This window comes from Crinia signifera, chromosome 1 (assembly GCF_055691185.1).
Source record: "Crinia signifera chromosome 1, ASM5569118v1, whole genome shotgun sequence".
Lineage (NCBI taxonomy): Eukaryota > Metazoa > Chordata > Amphibia > Anura > Myobatrachidae > Crinia > Crinia signifera.
In genome coordinates, this window is record NC_139217.1 from 46,795,795 (window position 1) to 46,809,031 (window position 13,237).

Consider the following 13,237-nt stretch of genomic DNA (forward strand, 5'->3'; position numbering starts at 1 on the left):
GGGTTAAAAGGTCCCTGGATTCAAATAATACAAAAGCTCCATCTCTTCCTACGCCCGCTCACCCCTAGTAGTACTCAGGCTGCTCCTCTGCTTCGCTACATCTCAGTTGTATTGTGTACTAAGAATTGCACTGCTAATTGTTACCTGTGCTCTGTTCTAGTTTTCCAGTTACTGTGATGTTTAGTTCTGTGTACTCTGTATTGTTCTAATGTGTGCCCTATGTACAGCGCTGCTAACCACTTGTGGCGCCTTGTATATAAAATGTCACCATAAAAATAATAATGGAGTAAGCAGGAAAACTGGAGATGTATAGTCTACTGTACTTGGCTGATATGTGCAGCACATCGCATTGAACTGACCCCTTACTTACTATAAGTTATATCCAATTACAATAATCCTTTTAAAACAAAAAACTAACACATAAGCAGCAAGTGTTTATATGAAAGACAGCATTCAAAAGCATATACACAAATATTATCCACTTATACTTCAGATCACAGGTTCTCAAACTCGGTTCTCAGGACCCCACACAGTGCACGTGTTCCAGGTCTCCTCAGAGAATCACAAGTGAAATAATTATCTCCACCTGTGGATTTTTTAAAGTGTGTCAGTGAGTAATGAGTGCACCTGTTCGGTGACCTGGAAAACGTGAACTGTGTGGGGTCCTGAGGACCGAATTTGAGAACCCCTGCTTGGTTAAGGTTTCTTGAGACTGAGAAATCATTCTGTTCCCTGGAACATTAGATTGCAGTTTCCTGTAGTAACTAGAGGCGGGGCCTGTTCCTAAGTCACACGTACTGTGGACACAATCCTAGATGCCAACAGTGACATGTGCCCCTCCACCCGTGTTCAGTACAGCAACCGTGTGCCCATCCGCCCGCATTCAGGGCCTGATTCCAGTTCACTTTCAAAAGCAAATTCTCTGTATAATGGACAAAACCATGTGCACTGCAGGTGGGGCAGATGTAACATGTGCAGAGAGAGTTGGAAGTGATTTTGTTTCTTTGCAGGGTAAATACTGGCTGCTTTATTTTTACACTGCGATATAGATATCCGTTTGAAGTACAAATCCCACCCAAACCTAACTCTCTGCACAAGTAACATCTACCCCACCTGCAGTGCACATGGTTTTGTCCATTAGAGAGAGAATTAGCTTTGTCAAGTGAACCAGAATCAGGCCCTCAGTACAGCAACCGTCACTCATGTGCTTATCCACCTCTATACAGTACAGTGACCATCAGTCTCATGTACCCATCCACCTCTATTCAGTACAGTGAGCGTCAGTCTCGTGTGCCCATCCAGCTCTATATACTACAGTGACCATCAGTCTCATGTGCCCATCCACCGCTATACAGTACAGTGACCATCAGTCTCATGTGCCCATCCACCTCTATACAGTACAGTGAGCGTCAGTCTCGTATGCCCATCCAGCTCTATATACTACAGTGACCATCAGTCTCATGTGCCCATGCACCTCTATACAGTACATACAGTGACCGTCAGTCTCGTGTGCCCATGCACCTCTATACAGTACATACAGTGACCGTCAGTCTCATGTGCCCATCTACCTCTATACACTACAATGACCATCAGTCTCATGTGCCCATCTACCTCTATATAGTACAGTGACCATCAGTCTCATTTGCCCATCCGCGTCTATACACTACAGTGACCATCAGTATCATGTGCCCATCCACCTCTATACAGTACATACAGTGACCGTCAGTCTAATGTGCCCATCCAACTCTATACACTACAGTGACCGTCAGTCTCATGTGCCCATCCACCTCTATACAGTACAGGGACCATCAGTCTCATATGCCCATCCGCATCTATACACTACAGAGATCGTCAGTCTCGTGTGCCCATCCACCTCTACATACAGTGACCGTCAGTCTCATGTGCCCATCCACCTCTATACAGTAAAGTGACCATCAGTCTTATGTGCCCATCCACCTCTATACAGTACAGTGACCATCAGTCTCATGTGCCCATCCACCTCTATACAGTACAGTGTCCATCAGTCTCATGTGCCCATCTACCTCTATACAGTACAGTGACCGTCAGTCTCATGTGCCCATCGACCTCTAATACAGTACAGTGACCGTCAGTCTCGATGTGCCCATCGACCTCTATACAGTACAGTGACCATCAGTCTCATTTGCCCATCCACCTCTATACAGTACATACAGTGACCGTCAGTCTCATGTGCGCATCCACCTCTATACAGTACATACAGTGACCGTCAGTCTCATGTGCCCATCCAACTCTATACGGTACAGTTACCGTCAGTCTCATGTGCCCATCCACCTCTATGCAGTACAGTGACCGTCAGTCTCATTTGCCCATCCACCTCTATGCAGTACAGTGACCGTCAGTCTCATTTGCCCATCCACCTCTATGCAGTACAGTGACCGTCAGTCTCATTTGCCCATCCACCTCTATGCAGTACAGTGACCGTCAGTCTCATTTGTCCATCCGCCCATCAACTGTACACAATTGCAGCAGAGAGGTAACATCATTAATAGGGACAGCATTTACACCTACACAATCCAGAGGAAAATGGGGTTCACACTCACAATGCATAATCGGTTGCTAAGCTGCCTATACACCCTCAACATATCTGTCTCACATGCAAACGCTCCGTCTGCCCCCCACTACCGTCAATTTGCCGTCTGAGAATCAGCGACTGGAATCCCTGTGACTCACTTGCTATTTTCCAAGTTGCGTATGCCGGCCGTACCGTTCGGCTGCAATTAGCGGTGGCTTTGGGAAGTCTCAGATTTTGAGCCTGAAATTTAGGTAAATTTTGTATCACATATTACGGCTGCTTAAAATTTTGGTTCAAAACCGCTGAGAATAATTGTCTTGCAAAAGCCACTGCTAAGTAGTATATCTAGCTGCATGGGCTAGATTTTATAAATGTCCTAAAAAAAAAAAGAAAAATTTGGGGGCTTCGCCTATTTCAACCGATAAGATTTAAACCATCATTTTCTTCACTGTACTAGATAAAGGCTAACTTGAATTTCATTGGCTGCTGCGGTCAACACTTCCACTTTTCATTCGTTAATCATAACATGAGAACATTGAAACACACAGGGGTAAATGTAAGCAGCTTGGAGAAGTGGTATCTCCTCCAGCCAATCCGCTCCTAACTGTTCATTTACATATGGGAGCTGATTGGCTGGTGCATTATCACCTTGCACATAATGGGGCAGATATATTAAGCCTTAACAAGAGATAAATGCAAGGGTTATAAAGAGAGATAAACGTCCATCCAATCACATCCTAGCTGCCATGTCATAGGCTGTTTTTGAAAAAAGTCAGTAAGGAGCTGATTGGCTGGATGTTTATCTCTCTTTATCACCCTTGCATTTATCTCTTTTTAAGGCTTAAAACATCTGCACCAGTGTTCTTTATGGGGATAGAAACCACTTCTCCAAATCCGCCCAATATTATTACCCAAGACTGTTTAAATAATTAGAACTCCTGCACTCTCTCATTGTCTGGGATTTTTATTCCTTTAAAATAATTCATACAAATGGTTACACTCACAAACATGATTTTTAACCAAAAAAAATATATATATTGCTAGCCTACCACGTTACCAGAAAGGAATGTAGGCAATGAAATGTACTACCTTTCAGTAGTATAGATTTCCCGCATACCACCAATATAATATAGTTTTATTTTATTTTTTTAAACTGGTGACAAGAAGCGCTAATGCTCGTTTATTGAAATCTTGACTTTTTTTCTTCAAAAATCTTTCACGTAAATGTCATAATTATTTGTAATAAGGGAATCCATGCCGGAACAAGGGGAGGAAAAACAGAACCATAAAAAAAAAAAAAATCAGACTTTCCTGTTGCGACTAAATAAAAAACAAAAATAAAAATACACGTATGTAAGACAAGCAGGTAGAAAAAAAATACCCAAAACAAAGCACTGTGTGGTTTTTAAAAAATAAAAAAAGAATGGGAAAATGTTATTCTCCTGAGAAATCTGCCATCTGCCGAGTTTATTGGGCATGTTATATAACATATAAAAGAAATTTAAGCTTTTTTTTTTTTTACATTTGGAAGTGGTTTGCTGAGCGCCTCCCTTAGGTTATTCCCCCTTGATAATTATGCGACCAAACCCCCCCCTTTTTTTTTATGTTCTAAAAACTGTACACAGACAAGTACATTCATGATATAATTAACTACTAACTTTTCTCGCTCAACAAAGGACCAACAGGACACGGAACACTGAGGCCAGTCCACTCAACAGGGACAAACTACAATTTTTTTTTTATATGGAAGGGAAAAAAAATCAAAAGCGAAGTTTCCAAATCCTCTCGTCTCCCGTTTTACACTGTATATTTGGACCAATCTCTAAAAACAATTAGGATCTGCCTGTAAGTTCATTATTTCCGCCGCTATCCAAATCCAGGTTATTTCTCTTTACACTTCTTTTTTTTTGCCTCCGTATGATTTCCAGATCTCCAATGCAAGGAATGGTTGTCTTTATTTATTTTTGTTTAGGTCATTGGCTACAACTGGTCACTTGGGTGGTCTCTGTCAGCTTCTGGTTTGACGGTTTGGCCGGGAGAAGGGGCGTGAGGCGGGTGGACCACGGTTGGGTGGCCGTGCGATAAAGGCATGGCGCTGGGGACGATCCCTTCCACTGCTGTTGGGATGCCAGCTGGGGCCACGCTTACGACACCTGGAGGGTACCTGCTGGGGAAAACAAAATTTGATATCGGTCATATAATCGAGAATAAAGGGTGGTGGTTCCCAACTCCACCAAGGGGGCAGTATCGGCCACCTCTAGGTAAACCGACTCCAACAAGGTGGCAAAGGCCGGGGCGGATTGGAATTTAAGAACATAATAGTTACTGTTTTGTATCTTTGTCATTGGATCAGGAGTTTTGGGAAAAATGATCTAAGGCAAGACATAGTACAGTAGGAACATTGAAAATACAATACCATACACACTATACAATCTGCTGCACAATGGTGTGATTTATCATTACGCGCCACATGTAACTACTGCGCGTTGTCCGTCGATTCATCCCGTGCAGCACATCCCAAGGGTCAATTCAATGAACACCAGATGGGAAGGGGGAGCCAGGGATATATACTAAACAAGGTGTACAATACCGCATCCACATACGTGCCCAGCTTAAGGGGGATACGGTCATTGGGTTACCAGCATGTTGGTCTACACCATTAGGTCAACATTCATTTAGGTCGACATGAGTCTAGGTCAACATGCAGGAAGGTCGGCATGAGTCTGGGTCAGGGATGAGACAACTTCGGCCCTCCAGCTGTTGTTGAACTACACATCCCAGCATGCCCTGCTGCAGTTTTGCTATTTGGCCATGCTAAAGCTTTTGCCGCACAAGCTGGGATGTGTAGTTTAACAACAGCTGGATGGCCATGGAAGGAAGGTCGACATTAGGGTTTCACTTTTTTTTTTTAGCAAACATGTGCCACTGAGCGGTATTTAATGCCCTACCATCCACAAGGGCGCGGTGGGAGAATAAAATAGTGTGCCGAGTGTAGCGTACTGTCGACCTTACCCATGTCGACATAATGACCCTGTTGAGCCCGAAGCATGCGAGGGGACGCAGTGCTACGTTTCAGTGTCCATGTCCATTGTGTTGACATTCGGGACAAAAAAATGGGAAAAAAACAACGTCGACCTTTTGACTGTCGACCTACCCCATGTCGACATTCCTGCATGTCGACCTAGACTTAAGTCGACCTTCCTGCATGTCGACCTAAATGCATGTCAACTAATGACTTTGGACCAACATGCTGGTGACCTACTGATCCATACCCGCTTAAGGAATATACCTACAGGCTCAGTCCCCAATCCTGCCAACCGGATACACCGATGATCGGCCATGCAATAGGGAATTGGGGATATTAAGCATGTTGAAAAGACCAGATTCCTGCCGGGATCGGGATTATTAGACATGTTTAATACCCCTGATCCCCTGGTATGACCATCAGAGGATTGGCGGATTGATGGGCACCGTTACTGTCTGGCATTATATCTGATGGAGTTCTGGCAGATCCAAAAATTTCATACCAACTGTAGCGTAATACACACATCTGCCACTAGATGGCCTTCCTAGCACTATTACCCCAATACTGCTGTAACAGAGCTCTAATCATCTACAGCAGACTGCTGTGCAATCAGGGTTAGTTGCTTTCTATGTACCCTGCAAACCAAGCAGACATGGACACGCTGCATAGGGGTAAGGGAGGAATGTGCAGTCACGTTGGTTTAGGTATCTGTATAACGCACACATTCATTTGTAATAACCTGGGTAATTATGTAAACAATGTATTAATGAATGCAATCATTGTTAATACCTACGCAGGAACAAGACAGCGCACGTTTGCCTACGTCCAAGGAAGCGGGCCCATACTGGTGTGATTTGAATCAGGCCCCGCCCACTGCAGCCCAAACGCAATTATTCCCTTCATGCAGAAGAGGCGGAAACTAATGAAGCATCACCAATTCCCAACCCCCATCCGCTTCCCAAGGTGGTATAAGGGAGGCTCACCTTATTTCCTCCTTGTGAGACCAGGACGATGCTAAGAAATTGGGGAGTCTCTCGGACATTCCCGGGGAACAGGTCATATTCTGCATTAACCAGGCTGATTATTGTATTTTAAAAAAAATGTCACATGACCGAGTGCCCTGGTTTTATTTATTTTCTAGTCTTTGTCTTCCAGCGGCGTGGGCGTCTGAGAACGATACATCTAAATTATAGTGATGAATGAGCTGATAAATCAATATGTGAACATTCCCTCATCTCATATTCCGCCAACAGATCAGTAATCTTTACCTCCGGAAGACGCAGACTCTAGATCAATATAACAAGACTATAAAAGTCCGAGCTTAATGCCAGATTCTGTCTTCAGCATGATTAATTATTAAAGAAATCGTGAGCTGGGTATATATATATATATATATATATATACACTGCGTAAACGCAGTAAACGCTTTGCTTGAAGTAAAAGACCTGGAGTGACATTGTTTTTTGCATTTTATATTTATATATATATATATATATATATATATATATATAGTCGTTAGAATGTAACACAGAACTCTGCTTAGCAAACAAAGTGGCGCTGTGGGCAGGAAGGTGATTGGAAGCAGATAAGGAGCCTTTACAGGGGCACATAATTACAGGAGAGGCGTTATTTAACCAGTGTGACACTTTTATAGTAAGGCAGGACAAAATGTATTTGTATGTCGTTATTTCCAGCTTCACAATGGCTGCGACGGGTGGGTTTCTCGCAGCGGAGAGTCCATTAGCATTTTAAACATGCCAGTGATCAATCTGCAGAGGTTAGAAAGTGCTTACACACGTCACGCTTTAAATCCTGCGTACAGGGAAGAAGCGGGGCCGTGTGATAAGGTGGGATGGGGAATGCAAGATAAAGGAACCTGAAGGACTCCAGTTGTTGGTTCAGGCTGCGTGTTCCAGGCTGTGCAGAATTTACAAACATATGCGGGGGGGAAAGGGGGGGACTTTCCAGAACTGATCCGTATACAACATTAAATGGAACGCTAAATTGGGAAAACTATTAACAATGAAGGATATTTAAAGGCTTATTCCTTGATACATGTGGTGGCCCCATGCAAATAATGGCGCACACTCATCACAATGTTTCAGCAGCAGTTCCAAATCTGCCGCAGCCGTCCGGCACTGATCTGGTTCTGACACAGGTGCTCTAGAAAGAATCCTTACCATCAAGTTTACATGGTGTCCGGTTTTTAGATCTGCACTATCTAGGGGGATGTTCACACAAAAGGTTGCCAAATATCGACATACAAAAGGTCTACACAAGCACACGGTCAACATGGGGGGGGTCTTCATTTTTAGGACTTTTTTATACTTTCACATCCACATTAAATGAGATTGGAAACAGTAAAGTGTGCCAAGTGCAGTGGTAACGGAAAGCCCTGTGCGGGTACAAGCTATACTAATTGGGGTCCCGTTGTGGCAGGTGTCGACATTCGCACAAAAAAACCTCACAAACTCATGTCGACCTTTTCATGCCGGCATTTTTGCTTGAGTCAATCTTTTGCATGACGATATTTTGTCAACGCCAACCCTTTGAATGACAACATTTTGGTGTTGAGCTATTGACTGTCGACTGAGACACCGTAGACCAGGGGTGGGCAATAAGCACTGCCACATAGCCAAACTAAGGCAAGGCATGCTGGGATGTGAATTTCATCAACAATTAGAGGGTCGCTTATTGCCCACCCCCTGCTTTAGACCTTTTCATCCACACCCCCTGGGTGCCCGATTTATTGATGGCCCAGTTCCGATGTTTTCTTCCCTGCCGGGCGCCGGTGGGTAGTGTTCCTTCTAGGAACTTCGGCGGGCAGGGCGCCACTTCAAAGGGGGCAGCGTGAAGGGGGCGGACTGGGCCCGCCGACATCGCTATTTTGGGTGGTCCCGGGCCTCCGACGTCAAGAAAAGGGGCCGGCCCGGCCATCGCTTTCACCAAAGGGGGCGGGCCTGACCGCCCCGAAGGCTGTGCACTCCCGGGGAAGCACCAGGCATCGCTATCTACAGCGGCGCCGGGATTCCCCGGTCTCATATGCAGGCTGTTTTAGCGGGGTGCATTTTGCCCTTTAAAAATCGGGCAGAACAGCTAAAACAGGTGAGTCAGATGAGCTGTGCTCCCGTCTGGCTCCCTCCTCCCTGATGCAACCTGAGAGGGGAGAGAGACCGAGGAGCAGCAGCGCTGTGGCTGGGCAGCTTTCTGACAGAAGTGAGTGGGCTACTGTTGCTCTGGGGTGACCACTCCTGTGGGCATGATTCAGTACATTGGAGGGGGGGGGGGGGGGCTGGGGGGTACGGCAGGTACATTTCACTGCATGTGCCATTAATACTGTAGGCTGTGCTGGAGGGGATTCTATAAATATGTGAAATGCCTGCCTATGGGGGGGGGGGGGGGGGGGGGGGGTTCTGACTGTTTGTGACTGGCTGCATTATACCCCTTTCACACCAGAAAATGCAGGGACCCACCCGGGAATTCGGCCTGGGGATCATGCTGGGGCATTCCCGGGTTGGCCCCTTTCTCACCAGAAAAGTCTTAGCATTTTCTGGTATGGGAATGAGGCATGCAGGAGGTGGGGAGGAGGCCAGGAGATGGGCAGGAGCTGGGATGGTGGCCAATACTCACCCTGGGTTGCCGGTCCTCGTGTGCTGTCAGGCGGCGGGTGCAGATGACAGGTCAGACGGCGGGTGCAGATGATGCAGCTCTCAGTGAGGTCACTGGAGAGCTGTATCATCTTCATCCGCCGCCTGTACTGTACTGTCATTTGCACCCACCACCTGTGTGGATCCCCGGCCTGACATCACACCGAGGACCGGCAACCCAGGTAAGTACCCCCTACCCCATTCACACCAGCATGGTCCCCGGGTTTAACCCGGGAACAACCCTGCTCCATAGCGGAGTTGAAATCCCAGAAATTTTTGCCGGGATTTTGGCCCGGGAAGCTTACACACCAGCGCTAGTTGCGGTCCCTACCCAGGAAATTGCTGGTGTGAAAGGGGTATTAAAGTCACAGGGGGGAGGGGTGTACCGTTTGGAAACCCCCCTTTTAAAATCCTGCCTTTGCCACTGGCACCCGTGTACTCTGCCAGGTTCTTCGTTGCAGTATTACTGTACAGTCTGTACTATGTCATGTGGGTGCACTTCATGGACCAGAGAAGCACAGAGGATTATTAAGGAGTGGGTCTCGGGAAGCAATGAATGAAGTTCAGTTTTTGGAGCCTCAAGAATAGTTTCCGAATACTAGTGTACAGGGATGGAGTCCAACATCAATATCATTAATGCTACATCTGCTATATTACTACATTGCTGATTGGGTCTGCTACCTACATGTGTGAGAAATATGAAGAAACTGCTCTTTGATGAATATGGGCGCTTAGAACTACAGTGACGAAACTGGTCATCAAAGGCCAAATAGTGATGGCAAGATGACCAGGTCATAGAATTTTCAAAATGCAAGTCTTGTGGGGTGTTCCCGTTATGCTGTGGTTAGTACCTACCAATAGGGGGGTAAAGGAAGTAGAACCAGTGATCTGTCTGGTCCTATCCCACAGAAGAACGGATGCAATCATTGTTCAGGAATGGTTTGAGAAACATCACAGAGCTCAAGGTGTTGAGTTGCCTCCAAAAGATCTCAATCTGATCGAGCCATGGAGATGCCACCTCACATCTTACAGGACCTAGACAATCTCCTTATAATGTCTTAGTCCCAGATACCACAGGGAACCTTCAGAGGTGTCCATGCCTTGATGGGTCAAAGCGGTTTTGGTGGCAAAAGGGGGACGTACACAATATTAGGCAGGTGATTTTAATGGTATGGCTAATTGGTGCATATGGACGCGCTCTGGGAACCATTTAATAGGGAAGAGTATGACTGATCTCCATTTTATACCAATTTTGGTAAATTTAGGGTTGTCTTAATCTTTGTACCCGGAACCATGCTGCACTGCAAGGGGTGCAAAACACACACCTCTCTCACATCTAATTTCATAATAGAGGACGTTTTATATGCACGTGAGAGAACTTTGCAGCTAACCACTGCTCACATCGCTCAGACAAAGAAAATTGGAACTTGCTATAATACACCGCACTTGGGCAGCTTGAAGTAAATGTTTCCTGGTCAGCAACTATTAAATACAATAGCACCCTCTGCAGGTAACTGAAGGAACTACAATATTGCTACATTAAGGACTACTTCTAAATAATGGAACTCCCTGAAAAGTACCCTCTATTAAACAGGAGCTATACAATGTAATTAGTGCCACTTTTTCCTCAACCATACCTCAAATATATTTATTAACATTAAGACCATAAAGAACCCAGTGAAACGTAACGAGGCAGAAAATTAGGTATTCAGATAACATTTTGTGCTGCCACCACCTCATCTCACAACAATAAGTGGCCTAGTACTCAGACATACAGCAGGCGGAGGTAATAGAAAAAACGACATGTGTTTCACTGATCTGGTCTAATGCAATTCTTGCTGAAAAGATGAACTTTAGAGTGTGTAATCTATCTACCTGAATCACTCCCTACACAGTTACTTATGTGGATCTAATACAGGAGTCAAGTAGATACATATGAAATGTCTTTTTAAATAGAAACTAGGATAGTGTACAGCAGGGGTTGCCAAACCTGTCCTTACCATATACCAACAGTTCATGTATATTAGGCAACATGTGGATCTATAGTAGGAATGAATGCAGCATGTGTGCAAATGTGACAGTTAATAATGACTACAGCTGTGCACCAGCTAGGGAGTCTGGGAAATGTGACAGTTAGTAATGACTACAGCTGTGCACCAGCTAGGGGTCTGGGAAATGTGACAGCTAGTAATGACTACAGCTGTGCACCAGCTAGGGGTCTGGGAAATGTGACAGCTAGTAATGACTACAGCTGTGCACCAGCTAGGGGGTCTGGGAAATGTGACAGTTAGTAATGACTACAGCTGTGCACCAGCTAGGTGATATGGGGAATGTGACAGTTAGTAATGACTACAGCTGTGCCCCAGCTAGGGAGTCTGGGAAATATGACAGTTAGTAATGACTACACCTGTGCACCAGCTAGGGAATCTGGGAAATGTGACAGTTAGTAATGACTACACCTGTGCACCAGCTAGGTAATTTGGGTCATGTGTCAGTTAGTAATGACTACAGCTGTGCACAAGCTAGGTGATTTAGAAAACGTGGACCGTTGGTAGATCTCGAGGACCGGTTTGGCCACCCCTGGTGTAGACAAGCAACTGACCATGACAGTGGCTGGCCGGTTGTTGGTGCTCTGAGTGCACAGGTAACTCTGTTGCCCAATCAACAGTTCTGTTCAATGATTTTTCTAAAGATAGTACATATATAAAAATCTTTATATTTATATATAAGCTAAAACGTGTTTACCTGTACGCCGCACCATTCAGTTCTGGGTGAACTACGCCAGGATCCATACTGGCCCAATGTGTTGCTGCTGTTAAGTGATCTTTATTGACACAGTTTTTCAGGCTGTCGGGAATACGCCCTTTACAAAATACAAATATATAGCTTTGAGAGACACAAATACAAGCCAAAGGTCACAGGATTCACAGGACAGAACTCCCATCAAAACAATCAAAATGACAATAACATTTACAAAAATAAATAAAGTTGATCAAGGATCTGAGGATTGTATGGGACTTTTATGGGACTTTCTTCCCTCCCAATGGCAAAACAGAACCCAGAGATTTCTGTAAACCAAGAATAGAACCTGAATGTAATGATGCAATTATAGCACTAAATTTGACCCCAAAACATATTAGCAGTAAACATTAAGGTCAAGTTATTTAAAGTGCAAATATTGACTTATCACAGTTATAAATATTGTCATTGTCATTGATTTACTGTACATTATTTGTTAGATCTTTGTAACTGTTATTATAGAAAAATCAATCAAACCGACAGCGCGCTATATCTTCCTGCCTCAGCGTGCCATTCGATGAGACGGCGACGTGTGAGCATCATGCATATGCGTCTCATTCACTTCTGACGACGTGCCAAGACGGGAATATATAGTGCACTGTCGGGATGAATGAAGTTGCCTTCATCTGTAGTAAAAAATGTAAAAATATCTCACATCTGGGGGTCACTAACCAAATAATGCGGATATAAGGATATTGCCAGGTTGGTGAATTATGGACCTGGGTCAAGGTACGGTGTGAAAGCACATCCCGGGTCGAACAACCCAGCAATTCAACCCCATTTATAAGAAGGGTTAAAGCTGGGTCACTCTCTGTATAATGGCCAATCCGGCTTTGCCATGTGAAAGGGTATAAGAGAATCCCAAACTTTGGATACAAACGGGCTCTCTGAAGATCTCGTAGTTCAACAGGCCTACACAATATATGCCTGTGAATAACTATACAATCTCATTGTATTTTTGTTTTTTTAAAGACAAAAAAACACCCAAGAAAATTAATATTTTGATACAATGGAAGGCGCTCTTTTGTTACTTTCATTAGAAAATATGGCGAATTTCACAAATTTCAAGGTTGTTCGTCTTCTCGGAAACCTTTCGATAAAGTTCTACGTAATGAAATATTCAGAGAAAATGTATAATATAATTGAATCTCTATTAAAGGACGTTCAGTGTGGAGAGCCAGCAGCCTCCGAGTGCCAGGCTCCGGAACTGCAGCC

The 13,237-nt window shown here is 44.6% G+C and overlaps 1 protein-coding gene across 10 annotated transcripts in view; it reads right to left on the minus strand.

The window, feature by feature from the left end:
- Window positions 1-3,499: 3,499 nt before the first annotated feature.
- CTBP1 (C-terminal binding protein 1) overlaps window positions 3,500-13,237 on the minus strand; it is a 392,310-nt gene continuing 382,572 nt past the window's right edge. For 9 of the 10 annotated variants that reach the window (XM_083148178.1, XM_083148092.1, XM_083148604.1 and 6 more), the window contains 2 exons: window positions 11,969-12,086; window positions 3,500-4,718 (listed from right to left, as the gene is read on the minus strand). In XM_083148178.1, coding sequence (XP_083004304.1) covers window positions 4,532-4,718; window positions 11,969-12,086 — 305 coding nt within the window. In that variant the 3' untranslated portion in view covers window positions 3,500-4,531. The remainder of the gene's footprint in view (window positions 4,719-11,968; window positions 12,087-13,237) is intronic. The other variant, XM_083148263.1, reaches the window with a different exon arrangement.